General features: G+C 48.5%; 1 protein-coding gene across 1 annotated transcript in view; it reads right to left on the bottom strand.

Annotated features, from left to right (window-relative positions):
* The window catches only part of Ltbp2 (latent transforming growth factor beta binding protein 2), a 93,879-nt gene that overhangs the window by 26,430 nt on the left and 48,095 nt on the right, over positions 1-19,354 (bottom strand). The window contains exons 8-10 of the mRNA XM_028771890.1: positions 19,170-19,272; positions 5,600-5,674; positions 2,852-2,974 (exon numbers count right to left, since the gene is read on the bottom strand). Of these exons, the coding sequence (XP_028627723.1) occupies positions 2,852-2,974; positions 5,600-5,674; positions 19,170-19,272 (301 nt within the window). The remainder of the gene's footprint in view (positions 1-2,851; positions 2,975-5,599; positions 5,675-19,169; positions 19,273-19,354) is intronic.

Here is a 19,354-nt window from a genome sequence, read left to right as displayed (position 1 = left end):
ACATAGACACACACATAGACACATAGACACATATACACATATACACAAACATAGAAACCCCACTGAGTCCACAAATCCTGTGCATACAAAAGCTAGTGAATATTGAAAAATCAAATAATCTATTGTTTATTCTCTCAGTGGGAAAAGGTACAGCCAACCAGTATGAAAGAGTCGTAAATCTTTAGAGGGATAACCGCACTGTCAGAGGGCAGAGTGGGGTGAAGGGAGAAGCAGACAAAGCTGAGAGTTAATGATTCTGAGGAGTCCTGGTCCCTTCAGTGGTCGGCTTCCTGCCGAGCTGAGCTTCACATCTCCCTGGGCCCAGCTTCTCGACCTATAGAGTAATATTCACGCTATTCCAGGGACTGCAGGCACTTGGGTCTGCCAGGCCTGTGTGCCAACACTATAGAAAAGCACTCTGGTTTTCTACAGGCACCACTCATCCCTCCCCCTCCCTTGGGACACTTCCTGACTGAAAGACTGAAGGTCACACCCCGGTATCATCGACTGGGACAGGGACAAGGGGGACTTGAAGAAGTAAGCTCCATACTGGTTGACTCATAAGGAGTGGCACTATTAGGAGGTGTGGCCTTGTTGGAGGAAGTGTGTCACTGTGGAGATGGGCTTTGAGGTCTCATATATGCTCAAGCCACGCCAAGTGTGGCAGTCTCTGCTGCCTGCAGATCAGGATATAGAATTCATGGCTCCTTCTCCAGCACCATGTCTGCCTGCACACTGCTATGCTTTCCACCATGATGATAATGGACTGGACCTCTGAAACTGTAAACCATCCCCAATTAAATCTTTTCCTTTATAAGAGGTCCTGTGAGCATGGTGTCTCCTCACAGCAGTAGAACACTGACTAAGACAGAAGTCTTCTTCACAGAGTCATGGAGATTAAATCGAGTAAGGCACACAAGCATTGCAAGACCCTGACAGAGGTCAGGAACTAAACACACATCCTCCAGTCCCTGAGCCCTGCATGCTTAAGTGCAGTCTGCCTCCAGTGGGCACTTCCCTTGGAATACTGTGAGGACAGGCTCTGTGCCTTCGAGTCCCAGGGTGGAATATCAGGAAGCTGGCCCAGCCTCCAGAGACTTCATTACTACGCTAGTAGGCAGAAAGTCACCAACTCGACCTCTTGATCTGCAGGAGAATGAATCTTAGGAGGAAGGAGAGAGAGGAGCCCTGGGGAGGGAGAGAACATAACGACAGAGTCCACTGCTTCTCTCCATTTCACTTCATCCAGAGTCTCCCAGGCACGTTCATGTCTGTCAGATGTTAAGCAAACTCTTTGATAAAGAAACTTTTAGTTCTGGGTTTGTTTGTTTGTTTGTTATTTTTGTTTTGGTTTTCGAGAAAAGTTTTTTTTTTTTTTTTTTTTTTGGTATTTTTCGAGACAGGGTTTCTCTGTGTAGCCCTGGCTGTCCTGGAACTCACTCTGTAGACCAGGCTGGCCTCGAACTCAGAAATCCGCCTGCCTCTGCCTCCCAAGTGCTGGGATTAAAGGCATGCGCCACCACCACCTGGCCGAGACAAGATTTTTCTATGGAGCTTTGGCTGACCTTGAAATCACTCCAGACCAAGCTGGCCTCTGTTTCCAGAGTGCTGGGGTTAAAGGCATGCACGCACCACTATGCCCATCCCAATAAAGGAAACTTAAGGCCTGGAAAAGGAAAAACTATAAGGTCCTCAGGGCCTTGATCCCCTCATCCTGGCTCTTACGCTCTGGGTTCTCACTGTCTCCTATCCTTAGAGATGTCAAATCCAGACCTGTCTTCAGACCACTACCTCTGGGTGGCAGCATAGTCTGGTTCCTCCTATGGCCTTCCCAGACCCCAGTAGCAGGCACTTTGTGGCCAGCCAGAGTTCTCTGTGAGCTAGAGGTGGCCTTGTTCCAGAGGTCTTTGGGGACTAGTTTTATTCTTTTCTGGTCAGACCTTCTTCCCAAGAAAAGCCCCATGGGCTGTGGTGTCAGCTCTACCATCTGGGGTGCGAGGAAGGACCTGGCAACCTCAGCCTCTCTCAGCTGGAAACCACAGAGGTCACTGGAAACACAACTGCCAGGGTTTACCAGGAATGTACACACATTCACTATGCAAGGTCACATCTCATGATATGTGTGCATTCATGGTCATGGAGATACATATAAAAAGAACTGTAGAGTAATGTAAAGGCATAGGGATGGGGCAGTAACACCACTCTCCAATAGACAAATGAATGCTCCTTTAAAAATATCTCCTAGGGACTGGAGAGATGGCTCAGTGGTTAAGAGCCCTGACTGCTCTTCCAGAGGATCAGGGTCAGAATCCCAACACCCACACGGCAGCTGGCAACCACTTATAACTCCAGTTTCAGGGAATCTAGCGCCCTCTTCTGGCCTCTGTGGACACCAGGCACATAGTGCACAGACATACATGGAAGCAAAACATCCATACACATAATTAAAAAGAAAAAAAAAAACCACTAAGCAGCCATGTGACCTGGTTGCTAAACTTGGGTAGTAGATCAATTAGCAGCTACGGCTACCCAGACATTTCAAAGTGGCAGCACACAGCTTCAAAGACAATGAGACAGCAAACAGAACAGAAATGATCAGAGAGAAAAACAAAACAAAACCCAGAAAGCATGAATCACAAAAAAGTTTTAGAAGGCAAACCAGGAGTTGAAAGTGGGACTGTAACCTCCAGTCCCAATAGGACACAGATCAGTTTTGTACATTGGCCCAACTGCAAGCCCATAGCAGACATTGGCTCTGGGCAGGAGACCATGAGGTCTGGGGAGATTTGCCTCTCGGTCTAGACTGTGTCCCTGGAGGTTGCCTCTCGCCCCAAGCCCCACGATTACTCACATATGCAGCGGCTCCTTGACGGATCCAGCATGAGGCCAGGCCTGCAGGTGCACAGGTAGCTGCCCCTGGTGTTCACGCACTCTGAGTCCTTGCATAGACCCAGGGTCAGGCACTCATTGATATCTGCAGGGAGTGGAGGATTGCCCATTCATTTGAGGCTGGATGGTTGGGAGGGAGCTGTACATACTCAGTGTGAGATCTCTCTGGATCATAAGAGTAACCACTCAACGACGCCAATAGGATTATTAAATAGAAAAATGACATACCACTTCGCTGACTGGCACACAGTAGCCATCTCTGTTGAAAAGCTAACATTTATGGAGTGCTTACTGTATGCTTGATCCTCTTTCGGTATTTGAATATGACACTCCAATTAACCTTATAGGTACTTTTATCTGCTTCTTCTGTCCTCATTTTATAGACCAAGAAAAGCTCCAGGAGTAACTCAGCTCTTGGTGACTCTGGCAAATGGCATGTGAATCAGGAAAACAACATTGTTTGGATTGGAGGGTAGCAGGCAGGCAGCTAATTCCCTTCTAACCAGCTCTCTTCAAGAGCTCCTGGGCAGGTCTGAGGGACATGTCTGCAGGGAACTGGAAGCAGGGGCCTGACAAGATAGTGCTGAAAGGCTGGGAAGAAGGGTGAGGTCAGCAGAAGGTTCGGAAGGCACATGAGAGGTACTCCTGCCACAAGCAGGCTACATGACCTCCCAAGTCCAGCAGAGGTTCCTGCTCACCCTCATGTGAGAAAGACAGGCTTCTTCCTGGTCCCCAAACTTCTTATGCTGCAAATGGGAGCTCAAACTCTCTTACTCTGGGCTCCAAGCGGTAGCCATCTTGGTGAGAGCATCTCTGTTGGTGACTAATGGCTGCCGCAATGCTGATGTGAAGCACTTGGGAAGAGCATGTGCTTCCAGAGGAAGGTGTAATTTAGGTAGCCCAGCGCCATCAGAACCACTGGCTCATTCTCAGGCTTTGAGGAAATTTAGCACAAGACGAGGACCCAAAAGATGGGCACAAAGAGGATATCCTTGTTAGGATGCCCCATGGGAGCAGAGGCACCCAAGAGAGGCCGCTGACAGTTGGGAGGGAAGCCGACCCTCACACCTTCAGATTGTGTGACCAGACTTCTAAAGGCAAGCCTGATTTGTCTCCCTGTACTTCAGAACCTTGAGTTCCTAATCACCTTCTCCAGGCAAGCCTAAAGCATGAATGACATGGTATCCAAGACCCTCCCAGAGCCTGTGGACGAGCAAGTGGGTCTCATGGGACATTGTCATCTTCGATGTGCACATAGGCTGTTTGCCCTGTGCCCCTTAGATGCTCCAGCCAGGCCAAAGTGTCCCTTTACTTATCCTTCCACCTGGGAGGTCTGTATCTGCTTCAGCTGGGCAATTTATGTTCACTGGCCTAGTACTACCTCTTCTGGGAAGCCTTCCTTGATCCTTCCAGCCTGGATTGGGTTTTACCAGGGGATCCCATGCCACCCAATAAAAACCTCCTCTGGTTGTATTTATTAACCAGGTGTCTGTTCTCCCCGGTCATAGACTGGTTCTTACCCATCACTATGTACTTAGCAACAAGCACAGGTTGGATGTAGCACTCAACCTGTGTATACAAATCATACCCTGGACCTATCTTCTTGTTCTCCACCACTTCAGAGAGAGGGAGATGGTGCATGTGGTGAAGAAGCAGGGGCCAGGGCACTCTGGGGTTGGAGCTTGGGAACCTTCCCAGGAGCTCTGTGGAGGACAGGCAGGGGACTTGCTGAAAGTCCAAGAATGAAAGGCACAGAGCTCTCCTTATACCCACTAAGACTCTGCATCCACTGGACCCAGGGGAGTTTAAAGCTGGGTTAGGCAGAGCCAGCACAGGCATTTAGGCATGGACTAAGCACCATTTCTTATCCTTAGGCCAAAATCCCTTCTGTGGCTGGGTAACCCATAGACAAACAGCCACAATTTGTTCCCTCTGAGAGAAAACTTCTGAAAGGGGCCTCAGGGACATTTGGGACAGTATTATTATCTTCAACCCAGATTTATTTAAAGCCATACAGACAGCTTTCCACCCAGTTGTTGATGTGCTCTGAAGGTAAGTGGCCCCAAGTCCTGCTGACCCTGCCAACCCTAGAGCCACTTACCAACAGAAGGTCAGAGTTCATTATAGCTCCAAAATCAACAAAGTCACCACTCAGTCCCAAGCCCTGGCCCCTCTGTGGACTCTAATGCAGGCCACCCCTGCCTCCGCTGGCCCACAGATCTGCCATCAAGGTTGTCAAGACGGGGACAGGATTAGGCTTCAGGGTCCACCTATCCTTGCCACCTATGACCCTCCCCTTGTCCCTGGCAAGGGCTGAGGCAGGTGAAAAGGAGACCCAACCACCTAACTGTGCTCTGTTAGGAGGAGCCTAAAGAGGTTCCACCACCTCACGGTGATCTCAGCTCTACTTTGGTGGAAAGCCCTCCCGTTCCGACCAGCCTAAGAGGTGAGGGAATGTGCAGGGACTCAAATGGAAGTGAGTGAGGTTGGGTGACCCCAGCCCCTGGGATCTCTCAGCATCAGGTAAGTCCTGATGTTCTAAGATCCCTAGGGCCAGCACCTGCCACTGAGGGCTTTAACATGTACAACAGAGGCCTCCCAGGCAGTAACAGACCTCTCCTGCCTCCTGGGGTGGATGTTTTCCCAGCGTTAGCAGGCATAACCACACCTCCATACCCTGCTCCATACACTGGCTCTGGGTCATCCTTACCTTGGCAGTGGCTGAGGTTCAGTCTCTTGTATCCTTGGGGACACTCGAGTTGGCCATTTTCAATCACTGGGAAGGCTGAGGAGTGAAGATACAGACAGGTCTCATGGGAGGGCCTTTGAGCTTATCTACCAAGTGGTCAGTCTGGTTGTCCCATGTTCTCAGCAGCTCTGGGTTCCTCAGAATGCTCTTCCACCTTACTTTCACCAAGATCTTTCTGGCCAAGCTTGCTTGCTTATTTATTTATTTATTTATTTATTTATTTATATTTTAAATGACAATATTGAGGGAATGAACCAGGCACAGAAAGGCAAGCACAGCCTTATCTCATATCTGTGTGGGATCTGGAAAGGAAAACTTACCAAATCAAAGAAGAAAATGGCAGTTTTTGGGAGCCATGGTGGAGTCCAGAGTAGTTTGGGAGTTGGTGGTCAAAGGGAGTGAATTTCAGGACAGGCAAGATGCCCCAGCAGGTTAAAGCACTTGCCTCCAAGCCTGACAGCCTGAGTTCAAGACCCGGAATGCACATGGTGGAAAGAGAGAACCAATGCCCACAAGTTTTTCCTCTGACCTCCATACTCACACGCTGTGGCTCGTACACACCACACATACACATCATACATGAGTATGCACACATAGAAGACGTGTTTCTCATGATGCTAATGAACTAAACTTCTGAAACTGTAAGCCAGCCCCAATTAAATGTTTGCTTTTATAAGAGTTGTCTTGGTCATGGTGTTTGTTCACAGCAATGAAACCTTAACTAAGACAAAGAGGAATAAGTTGAAGATAAGAGTTGTCTTGGTCATGGTGTCTGTTCACAGCAATAAAACCTTAACTAAGACAAGGAGGAATAAGTTGAAGATAAGAGTTGTCTTGGTCATGGTGTCTGTTCACAGCAATGAAACCTTAACTAAGACAAAGAGGAATAAGTTCAAGAGATCTACTATAGCAACTGTAGCAACTATAGCTAATAATGCACTACATACTTGAAAATCACTAAAAAGAGATTTTTAAGAACACTCACCCTTCCCCCAAATAAACTCAAAAATAATTGAGTCCATTAGCATGCATATCTATGCAAAGCAATGCACACATTTTGTCTGTCATATGTGTATGTGGTATACATATATGTCCATGTGGGTGTGACACTAGGGGTGTGTATCCATGTAGGAGCAGCGTAGGACAGAAGTCAGTGTTGAATGTCGTCTTTGATTGTGCTCCGCCTTATTTTTGGAGACAGTGTGTCTCACTGGAACTCATACATAGTTCAGCTAGGCTGAGTGGCCAGCGAGCTCTAGGAGCCTGCCTGTTTTCACTTGCACAGCACTGGGGCTTATGAGCACTCACTGTTTTCTTTTATATACTATGGATCCGAACTCAGGTATTCATGCTTGGGCAAGAAGCAATTTACCAACTGAACCATCTCTTCAGCACGAATATGTTTAATTAGATTAACTATGATTCAATGTATTCTCATTTCAAAATATTATGCTGTACATCATATATATATGTGCATATATATATGTACATATATTTCAATTAGAGAGTATTTTTAGAAACTGAAGTGATGCTTTACACTCATAATTCCAGTACTTAGGAGGCTGAAGCATCAGGACCACCTCAAGTTCAAGGCTAGCCTAAGACAGAGCACAAGACCCCGTCTCACATAACAAAAAGAGTTCATCTTTTGAAATACTAAAAAAGTCTTTTTTCACCAGGCAATGGTGGCACATGCCTTTAATCCCAGCACTCAGAAGGCAGAAGCAGATGGAGCTTTGAGTTTCAGGTCAGTTTGGTCTATAGATTGAATTCCGGGATAGCCAGTACTACACAGAGAAACCCTGTCTGAAAAAATCTAGACAGACAGACAGACAGACAGACAGACAGACAGACAGAAAAAGTCATTTCTCATCCAAGTTTATAACACATATATAGCTATAATATTATATGCATTATACATTCTACTAAGTCACTCATATTTTGCAATATAACATGATCAAATAAGCTTTATTTATTTTATTAACTTTATTTGGAAATGATTATAGGTACACAAGAGGGATCTGGATGCATATTAGCCATCAAGAAAATGATATCAGTATTTTGATGCTAGCATACATTCTGCCTTGATTTCACAACATCCCTCCTATGTCACAGACGCAACAAGCCCCTATTGACACTAAATAGGAAAAGAAAGCATCTACACTGTTTTAGAGAGGTGGTCCAGTGAGTGTGCCCACCTCTTGGGTTTGATCTCCAGCACTGAGGTGGGGAGGGGGGCGGGGAGGACTGAATTCATAATTCCTAAGCTAAGAAGTACCTAAGAGAGTTGACGAGATGGCTCAGTGGGTCAACACACTTGTCACCAACCCTGACAACATGAGTTCAATCCCACGGAGCCTCTTGATGGAAGGAGAGACCTGTTACTCTAGCTCTATGGGATCCAACGCCCTCTACTGGCCTCTCTGGTGCCACTCAGGGTCACTCAGGTGCACACACCAACACATGGACACACAGAGGTATAATTAAGAATAAATGAAATAATTTTAAAAATAATGCAATTTTTCTTGGTGGTTCACATCTTAATAAGGAGACAGAAGCAGTCAGATCTCTGTAAGTTCAAAGCCACTCTGGTCTATTCTCTCTCTCTCTCTAAAAGAGGAGGAGGAGAAGGGAAGAAAGAGGATGAGGAGGAGGGGGGGAGTAATGACATTTTCATTCAGTTGTACAGCCAAGTTTGAGTGTCTTGGTGTTTGCATGTTTTGTTTTCAGTGCTGGAGATGGAACTCAGGGCCCTAACACTAAACTGAATTCCCAACTCCTCAACTCCTTTTGCCTTTCCTGCTTTTTTTTTTTTTTTTGACAGGGTCTTTCTGTGTAGTGCAGGACAGACTCAGACTCTCTACGTGCATCTGCTACCGTTTCCCAAATGCTGGGATATCAGGTGTGAGCCACCATGCCTGGCCTACGAATGCTATTCTAAGTGTGTAGTTGTTACTTAGTAGTCACTTCCCTAGGCTCTTAGGGCGAGGTTTGTTATCTATGGTAGCAGACAGAACTCTGTATCTCCCATCGTCTTCTTGGCTAATTGGCTCTTGTCCTACATGTCAGGCCATGTGTGATGGGCCGATGACAAGTTGCTATAAGAAGTTCTGCTGTTATACCCTTCATGATGGCTTATGATTACGTCATTAGTAGTTTCTCGAGACCACAGGTTCTTAGCGGGACTTTTCTAGAGTCGCGCCTCTGCTTTGTCAGGACTGATTTACTTAACGTCAGGCAACAAACAAGTGCAGGAAGCAGGACAGTGGGAACCACAGGAATTGTAACATGACAAAGTCAAACACATGGAGGTGCCAGTTGCCTGGAAACCCCATCCCAGGGCATGCTGCAAGCCAAGCAAGACGTGTAACAGTCTGACATACAGACAGATCAAGAGAGGACACACTCTTGTAAAGCTTAATGTTGTCTTTGCTACTAAAAAAAATATAATTTGAAGTTCTAGTTTTTTAATGACATGATCCATCTTCTAAGTGTGAGATCTGAAACACTGGGAGTGAGACACAGGGACGGAGGAAGCTTGGGAACAAAAGAGTCCAGGCCTGAGGCCTGGTGGTATGGGCTGAGGGCGGGAGGGAGGGAGACTGAGACCACACTGTCAGGAGAAACTTGGAACACTGGCTGATTGGATGCAGGCAGCAGACATTACAAAGAACAGAAAGTGGGAAAGAATACTACAGAGTATTTGCGGGAGGCTGAGGAGTAACGCCAAGTTAGTATTTGTGTGAGGCTTGAGAAGCAAGGACACTGGGCCACGCTGTCCTGTCTGTTTCTCACAATAGTGATTATCAGGAAGGCTTCTAATCCCCATTTTACAGAGCAGGAAAGCACAGCTCGGAGTGGTAAGGAGGCTGGCAGGAACCAAGTCAAGGTTGAATGCAGGAGGAGGAGGAAGAGGAAGAGGTAAGAAGGGGACCTTCTCAGCAGGCTTCGATATGCCAGAGGCCAGGGCAGCATCACCTCCTAGATGTCCAGAGGGATCAGAATTCTTTTCTGTCAGGCAGATCTTTGTTTTCTGGGCAGCTGGGAGAGGAGGGGAGAGAGCTTGGCTAGAGCTATGAACAAGAGGAGAACCAGCCACTGTAATCTGAAGAAAACCATGACAGCCTAGGCCATGTAAGCTGAGAGGATCTGGCTACAGTCATATAGAAGTCCAGTCCCCCCCACAACGGAGCTCCTGGCCTGCAGTGAGACTTTACTCTCACTGGGTTGAAGAAAATACCGGGTTGGCACTGCCTCCTGAAGGCAAGCTTCTAGAGAAAAATAACTGCCAAGCTTCTGTGCTAGTGGCTTTCCCGATTTTGGCTAACAGCCTCCACATCAAACTAGATATTTCCATACCTGTCCGAAGCCTTCCAGAATAACTCATAAGGGGAGAGTTCCCAGCTTCTGTGAAACCAAGTCTAGCATCGGTCTTGAGAAACCAGAAAAAAAAAATCTCCTTGAGAGAAGGAGCAGAAGTTCAGACGGCCATGGGGCCTGGGGTGAGAACCCAGCAGCCACTGAACTGTGTGACTCACAGTGGTGAGGGCAGCAGGTGTCCTTCCTGCATGTTCCCTGGGCACCAGCCTTCCCTGCTCATCGCAATTAACATGTGGCATGGCCACTAGTGTGCTTGTCCATCTCCTTCCCAGAGCATAAGCTCTGTGAGGAGAGGGACCCCATCTCTAGTGCCAAGCCTCGTCCGTGTCACAGTCTGGGCACTCCCACCAAATGGAAACTAATAACAGTCTTCTGAAACAGATTTGCTGCAGACGAGGCCCTATTGTAAAGACGTTACCTAGCAACATACTTAACCTCATAACAGCCCTTGGGGGTACTTAGTAGACGCTCCATTTCACAGATGAGTGAATGGAGGCAGATAGAAGCTAGAAGCATACTTAGTGTCATCCAGTGGGTGGATGGAGCTGCCACTATGAACGCTGGCAGACTGGCTACAGAGTTGAAACCCAGAGCATCTACTGCTTCAGGAAAACAAATAGGGCAATCCATGAAAAGCCTTGGGCACTGTGTACAGAGAGAACTCGGGGTCTAGGGAAGGCTATAGGAAGATGTCTGCCCAGCAGGTCCCGGGGACCTCCCCCACTGTTTTTTTTTTTTTTTTAAATCATTTAGAGGAATGGGAAACAAAGTGTCAGGATATTCAGGAGACCAGAAGATCTCATTAGATGTCTGACAGAAACACTAAGTATTGAATTGCCACTCACAGTTATCAGAGGGAAATATGAAGAGCCTGTCTCCACTCTCAGGGCCACACCGGGTCAAGGATGTAACCATGACTCAGAGGAGGAGGAGGAGGAGGAGGAGGAGGGGATTTGTGATCTGCAGATCTGGAAAGAGAAGGTGGCTACAGGTGGCTGGAGAGATGGCTCAGAGGTTAAGACCACTTGCTGTTCTTGTAGGGGACCCAGGTTTGACTCCCAGCATCCACAGGGCAGCTCACAACTGTTTGTAAGTCCAGCCCTAGGGGACCCAACGCCCTCTTCTGGCCTCCTTGGGTACTGCATGCATGTAGTGTACAGACATACAAGCAGACCAAACGTGCATATGCATAAAAATGAATAAACAGTGAAGTTGGCTACTGTGACTCCAGTAGAGATGCCGATGTCAAGGACATGGGGAGGCTCAGTGTCCTTACAGCTGGTATTCGGACACCTGACAAAGCCAAAGTATTTCTTGAAGGCCCAGTCAGGATCAACCCAGACTCTATAATCTGAAGCATGTAGGGTGGGGGTGGGTAACCTTTCTGCTATAGGAAGAGGGCATTAGACCTCCAGACATTTCTGGTCACCGACCTTGCCCATCTTCCTGCTGCCCATCTCCTTGCCCCATATTTGCACACTTCACAGGTGGAGCAAAGGAACGGAGAACGCCTGGCTGCAATCTCTCTTGCCATGCTAATTCTACCCTTCAGCTACCGGGATTCCCAAGGAGACCTTAACAAAAACTAATTGCTGGTGACAGTTTTGGCCCTGGCTCCCCAAGTGGAGCTGGGAGAAGACAGTGAAGACATGTCTGGCCACAGGGCTATTTACACTACCCTTCTGATCTTGGCTGTCATGACAAGGTGTCCACAACAGGGACATATGGAGGGCCTCTAATGTATAATGCCCCTCCCCACAGAACAGACTCATATTTGCTGCCGGAGTGGATTTCTGAGTTGGCTGGAGTCTTACCCCAGAATGGCACGCCTCAGGCAGGTGGGTATGCTGATATGAAATTTCACTCTTCTTGTAGAAATGGTGTGTGAGCCCAGTGTGACCTGGGCAGCCAGGGCAGCCAGGCACACAACTAATTCTTGGCTTCGCTCTGACTTGGAGCTCATTTCCTATTCTCTTTCAGCCTAGTAGTTCTGCATCGGAAGATGAGGAAGCAGAAACTTAGTTTGCAGGAATAGGGCACCATGAAGATTGGCTTTGCTGAAACAATGGATGTTGGATGGAACCTCGCACAACTGAACCAATCAAAGGAGTTAGTTCCTCCCTCCCTCCCTGCTGTGCCCTTCCCTTCTCTTCACCTCCCTCCCCTTCTTCCCTCCCTCTCTCTTCGTCTCCTTCCCCTCCCCTCCCTTTCCCTTCTTCCCTTTTCTCCCTCTCCTTCTCTCCCTCCTCTCTCATTCCCTCTCCTTCTTCTCTTCCCTTCTCTCCTTTCCTTCCTCTCTCTCCCCTCCCTCCCCTCCCTTCCCTTCTTCACCTCCCCCCTCTTTCCCTTCCCTCCCCTGCCATGCCCTTTCTTTTTTCCCCTTTCCCCTTTCCTTTTCCTTCCTTTCTCCTCACACCTTGTCCTTCTTTTCTTCTCTCTTTCCCTCCTATCCTTCTCTTCTCCCTCCATCTTTTCCCCTTAAGTTGCTTTTAATCACAGTGTTTTATCATAGCAACAGAACGGTAACTGACACAAGCGACAAGCTCCTCCTGTGGAATTGCAGCAAAGTCTACCTGAGCCCCTGAGCCCCGAGCACTATAGCCACTACTTTTCAGCAGTGGTCATACTGTCCACAGTTAGGACTTTCTCTTTGGTCAAGTGCCATGGGGCCTCTCAATGAGAATGAACATTTCCCTCAAAGATAACCCCCATCTGTTTCCTCAGAGAGGCAGGAAGACCAATGTCACCAAAGATAGCAAGTTAGAGAGAGCTCTGCACAGACCCTGGCTCACAGAGTCTACCCATGCTCCAGCCATTCCTGGAGTAGGCCAAAGATGCCACATATCATGGCCCACCCCTGCAAGGCAGGGAGGGAGCTAGCTAAGTCTGGGACACAATTCCCAGATGGCTTCAAATCCCTTGGATGAAGCTTACAGAACACCGCCCAGCCAGAGACAATACTTTCTCAGCTTGACAGGAATTCAGTATGTCCCATTTCACTAGGGCAGGGGACTGGTGCCTCAACCCAGGTCCTGGAGAATAAGAAAACCCTACCCTAGTACAGCTGTTCCCCAAGCCAAGGCCCTCCAGTATAGCAAATGCCTGAGCTGGCACTCCAGAAACCCACCCACAGTGAGTTAGAAGCAGGAGTCAGGAAAAGACCTACCAGGCTTGTGGTTCTGAACTAAGGGTATGGTATTCCATGACAACTGGAAGCATCATTAGAATTCACGACAATACAAAGGCCTGTTATAGGCCCTGAATAAACAGTTGCTAATGGTGGCAACAACAATATATCATTGCTGCTGTGACTTGCCTTAGGGTCTCTGCCCCAACCTCCCCTGGAACCCTCACAGACCCATCTTTCCCCAGGACTGACATCGCAGAACTACCCACATACTCTTCTTAAGTGACAAAGCTTTTGCTCTGTGACTTGCTAATAAATCTTCAAACATGCACATGCACCCTCATCTTCTCAAGTTAAGCTACGGCTCCACCTCCAAAACACCCATTCTTGATAGGTAAACCTCTTGCAGGGAGGAGTGCGGTGCCTCCAGACACAGCACAGCTAATGCTGGGCACCTGTAGCTTTTAGTAAATAGTACCCTTTTCTCATTTTTGAGTTGAGCCCTGCTTTCCAGAAACATCTACCCTTTTGGGTTTTTTTGTTTTGCTTGATTGATTGATTTTGTTTTGTTGTTGTTTGCTTTTTGTTATTTTGGTTTTTGTTTTGTTTTCTTTCTCTTTAGGATCCCTCAGAAACAGCCTACATTCTTCTATATGGGGCAATTACTTGAGCACGCCTCCATTAACTCTTAGGCCTGAGTTACATGTCGTCAACCTGCCTGCCTGCCAAGTTTGATGCGCATGGTCCTTCACATACAAGTAACTCATGAAATACAAGGCTGGTGTGCACACTCTTAGAATGACCTTCCAGTTTCGTTGCCTAGGCTTGTCTGTCTCAGGCAGGTCCAGATCTCCCCAGGATGATAAGATCTGGGCCAGCCAAGGATCAGTCATACTAGCCTCATTTGCCCTCACTCTGCAATCGTAGACAAGTTCTTCAACCTACTTGGGGCTACATTTCTCCATCTGTTAAATGGGCTTCAGATCCTCAACCTGTGCTTGTATGAATTAAACAAGACAATGCAGGTCAACTGACAGCTCAGTAAGTGGCAGGCATTATTGTTCACAAGATGCTGCCTTTCTTGAAGGATAGAGGGATAGAGTCTGCAGTCCCTGGAGAACCAGGGAGGGGGCCTGGGTTGTGAGGTAAACTCAACCCAGGCCAGGCAGATGGAAAGACAATCTCGTGGCAAACAGCTGGAGCCCACCACTGCAGGTTTAGAGCCAAGTGCCAGCTCCACCCGTTCCAGCAAAGGGGCCTTGGGGTTGACGTAGCGAGTGCCAAGCCTGATGAGACAGCTGCCAACTTTCCAGTTAGCCCAGATGTCTGTCTTATATGGAAACTCAAAAATATGGCCTCAATCAAAGTAGCTCTTGAGAGCGGTGTGTTCCCAGACTCTGGCAGGACACTGAAGAGACTCTGGGCTGGGACCTTTGCTAACTCCCAAGGGGTCAGAAAGGCAGGGGTTGGGCTAAATCCCAGAGGTCACTGAGGGACATTCTGTATCCCTCAGTCTGAGGGAGGGGAGAGGAGGGATCCCCAGTGGGTCTAGAATGCTTTTTGGAGCCATCTTCTTGAGGAATGGGGCTCTGAAATTCTTCTGGAAGAGAAGAAAGAGACTTGTCTGTGCCATTGGAGTGGAGCCTTCAAGGCGGCCCTTTTGCTATTAGAAACAGTGGCATTCTAGTGACTAAATTCAACAGTCAGACTCGAAACCTTACAAGACCAATATGACCTGGGGGAAGCCATGAAGTCATGTGGGACCCAGGCTGACCATTCTCTTGCTCCCATTGTGACTTGATTCTGCTGGGGAAGACAACATTTTGCCCAGGAGACACAGTTCCATTTTTATCAGAGGAGAAATACAAGCAAAGCCATTAAGGCTGAGAATGTTCTAGAATCTGGAAGTTCTGCTTTTCTTGCCAAGCAGCCCCCAAACTCACCCAGCAGCTTCTTTTGCCCTCCAGTGCTTGCATGGTAGTTCATTTGTCATGGCCACTTAGAGAAACACCCCTGCCAGCCCTGGGGTAAGGCATGGAGTTTGATGTCCTGGCAAACTGTCAGTACAAACAAGATTCCCTAATGTCTTGGGCCTTCCCTGTACAGTACTCAGCTACACTTTCATGTGTCTGAAATGTTTATGTTGCCCTGGTCTTTGTTAGTTCTTGCTCAGTATGCTGGAACGTTTGCCATTCCAGGGTCTGTACCCTGGTGCCCAGCTGACTGAGCTGTGCCAAGCGCTGAGGGTACAAGGTGGGGCATCACAGAGATGGAGAGAAAGAGCTGAATTTTAAGTGTGCACAGGGAAGTTCATTCTGTGCTCTGTGCCAAAACACACACAAAGCACCACCATTTACATGTAATGCAACTGATTCAGAGAGCTTCTCCCATACCCACTGTGGCTGAGGTCCAGGCCCTGCCTAGTCAGAGCTGACCAGCTCCATTGGGATCAAAATCCTTGGTCAACCTGTGGGATAAGCTCATAAGACTGGCACACAGCCCATACCATGAAATGTGGCCCTTCTCACCCATCCCCACCTTCCAAGTGAGGACATCCTTCAGAAATGGTTCCATGGTCACTGTGGACACCAGCCCCTACTAAGAGCAGGCTAAGGCTCCTTCAGTAACCACAGCAATGCTCACAGCCTGCATCTCTGCATCCTGAACATGCAGGGTCCTGTGCTCCTCCTTAAATCCCACAGTCAGTGAGTATGACATGTAAGTGCGGAGCCCAGAGAGGTAGCTCTGCAGTAGATGCTCGCTGCCGAGCCCAGTGATTGTGTTCAATCTCTGCAATTCACACTGACAAAGGAGAGAACAAACTCCTGTAAGTTATCCTCTGAGCTACACACACACACACACAATATATACATTAATGTTTAAACTTTTAAATGAATAATCCAAGGCAGCTTTGTATTTTCCGTCCTTCCGACATCACCTGACAGATCTTCACTAACTTCACTGTCCAGTTGAAGAACAGGAACTGACTTCAAGAACCCACACAGCCCTAGATTTTCCCTCTCCCCGTCAGGGACCTGCATGTAAAGGGCTCAAGGTCATACATCACAGCGAAACTTCAGATACCTGGGGATGGGTCAGAGAGCCGCCTGGACCTCAGCTGCGAGGGAGGCAGGATTCTGGAGAGGCTAATTCTAGCATCCCTGTTTGCCTGTCACAGCTGTTGACAGCTGGGCCTGCTTTCCCTCTCCATTGTCTCTCAGACTCTAGAGGTAACACCATGGCACCACTCCAGCCTCAAAACAATCAGGAGTCTCAGAGGCCGCATCCCTGGAGCTTTCTCATAGATGAACACTTGCTGTTAACACAATTCTACTGGGCCAGGGGTCTCTGAGCAGCTCAGCACTGCACTCTGGGTGGCAGCAGCAGCAGGAGCAGCGGCAGCAGCAGGAGGAGAAGGAGGAGCAGAAACAGCAGCAGAAACAGCAGCAGGAGCAGTTGTAGCAGCAGCAGGAGGAGCAGAAGCAGGAGGAGGAGCAGCAGGAGGAGGAGCAGGAGCAGTAGGTACAGCAGGAGCACCAGCAGCAACAGCAGCAGCAGCAGGAGGAGGAGGAGGAAGATGGGGAGGAGGAGGAGGAGGAGGAGGAGGAGGAGGAGGAGGAGGAGGACCAGGAGCAGCAGCAGCAGCAGCAGCAGTGTTAGCTGTTCCCAGCAGGGCAGATGCTGTGCAGGATCGATCCATCCTATACTCTGGCCTTAGAGTTCCTGCATGTCTCTCTCCAGCCCTGATGCTCTCTTCTTGGTCTTACCTACAAATGCCATTTCCTGGGATTGCTAAATTCTTCCTTACTCCTTTGACTGCCCTACCCCAATCATCCTTATGGTACCTCTTCCATGAAGCTTTCCCTGATTCACCAGCTTCAGCCAGCACCCCCTACCTACTCCTCTGTGTCCAGACAGGCAAGTTGTATGCAGCAGAAAAGCACCCCATCTAAGGAGCACCCTACACTTGCATATTTATGAAGACGGCTCTGGTCACAAGGAAGGATCCCCATTTCCTAATCTGGGTAAGAGTGGCCCGGGACCTGTGAGTGGCCTGGTTTCCCTGTCTGTCCCACACACTCCACACTGCTCCAGATGCTGCACTAGGGTCTTTATTTCTAAAGCCAGGCTCAGCCCCTCAGGCTCTAAGCTTGGCGAGGGGAGGCACTGCACCTACCTCAGCCCTCACACCCACTGCGTATCAGTCAGTGATAACACTTGTTGACTGAACCAAACATGGGATATAGAAGTCCCAAGAATTGGCTTGAGGAGGGAAAATGAGAAAAGCCCATGTATACACACACATACACACACACACACACACTGTCCCTGAGTAAACTGATCTGTTTCTTCCCAAGGTCAGTTGGTCCTTTTTCCCTTTCTTGAGGAGACATCATCATCATCATCACCACCATCACCATCATCACCACCATCATCATCAATCATAGCCACCCCTTCTCCTCGTTGTCTACGGGAGATCGATTCCAAAACTCTCACGGATACCAAATTTGGTGGCTGCTCGAGTCTCTTATACAAGATGGCGTTGTATATAGCCTACACACAGTCTCTCATGTACTTTAAGTCATTTCTAGATTTATCATATTTAATTTAAATGAAGAGCTAACTAGCGTTATATACTGTTTAGGGGATGTGGTAAGAAGAGAGTCGTGTGTGTTCAGTAGAGACGCAGCTGTCCAGTAAGCAAGGTGTGAGGTGAGCAAGGCCTGCAGGGCTACCGTAGACAGCTGAGGACCCCGGAGTGGTGACAGGAACCAGAGCACGAGGCCACATAGCGGGCACTTCGTTGCGTGTGACATCCTCATCAGGCTCTGCCAGAAGCAAATTCGAGGTTTGCTTTTTTGGGAACTTGGATTCCCCTTCATGTATTTTTTTCTTTAATTAATTACATTCTTACTTATTTTTGTGTGAGGGCACATGTATGTATGTGAGTGTGAACATGTCACCGTGAGTGTGTGGAGGTCATAGGGTAATGTGTGAAGCCAGCTCTCCCACCGTGTGGGACCCAGGGATCGATCTCCAGTTGTCAGCGTAGGGGCGGGCGCCTTTACCTGATGAGCTGTCTCTTTGGCCCTGTCTTTCAAGTATTTTTGACCTGAGGTTGGTTGAATCTGCAGTTACAGAATTGCAGATATGGAGGGTCAGCTATAACATGTACCATGTAGTTCCCACAGCAACTCTGTAAGGCCGACACTATTATCCGTCAGTGCCAGATGTCACAGGAGAGGGGACCAAGGCAGAGAGAGGTAGGCAAGCAGAGCAGAGGCTAGCTCCTGGCATGAGCTGGACCCTAAAGCCTTTGAGTTGAATGGCGCCCTACACTGCACACCGTACTAGGAGGCTATCGGCACTTACTTTTAGTGTGGAAAATGCAGTTCACAGCTCCACTGCTGTGTCGGATGCTGGGAACAACCTCAACCCTCCTGCCTTTGGGCTCTGCTCCAGCATCCCCCCAAACCAGCTGACTGCTGGCAGGCAAGAACGCATGCCAGGTCCAGGCCCAGGAATGAGGGGCGGGGTGGGGGGAGACAGGCTGAGTAGGCAGAAGCCATACTCACACACAGGCACCTGCTCATCCCTCCCAGGCATCGGACTGACTAAGGCTTCTGGGAGCAGTGTGAATGATTTTTTACTTACTGAATCCTCAATGCTTGGCACATAAGAGCCATCCAGCCAATATCTGCTGAATGAACAGATGACTGACTGACTGACTGACTGACTGACTGAATGAATGAATGTGAGTTGAGTTTTACCCAATCATCCAAAGGGAGCAAGGAACTGAGGCTCTCAACTCAAGATTGAGAGCATTTGGAGTCAGGAACTCAACTCTCATTCGGGAGGGGGGGGAGGAGGAAGAATAGGAGGAGACAGGCTGAACTGGTCAAGCTGTTGGGGAGGCTCTTTGAGGTACATTGGGAAACATTGCCTGGCCTTGGGAACCCTGGGTGGTGAGGGATGGAGGCAGAGTGCTCCCCTGTAGTCCTCTATCTTGGAACCAGTACTCACCTGGTCTGGGTGGGCATGGAGCACAGGCGGTCACTCCCCAGAAGGTCCCCACACTGCCACAGCAGTCCTCCTGAGAAGTCAGCTCCCCTAGGGGTTTAGCACACTGGAAAAGAGACCAGAGACAACTGTGACACCTGCTGTCCATGCACCAAGGGTCCCAGACTCAACTCACAGAAAGCTAATAT

Source organism: Grammomys surdaster, unplaced genomic scaffold, assembly GCF_004785775.1.
Source record: "Grammomys surdaster isolate TR1022 unplaced genomic scaffold, NIH_TR_1.0 210, whole genome shotgun sequence".
Lineage (NCBI taxonomy): Eukaryota > Metazoa > Chordata > Mammalia > Rodentia > Muridae > Grammomys > Grammomys surdaster.
Note: the sequence above shows the minus strand (reverse complement) of the source record. Positions and strands in the feature narration are given on the sequence as shown.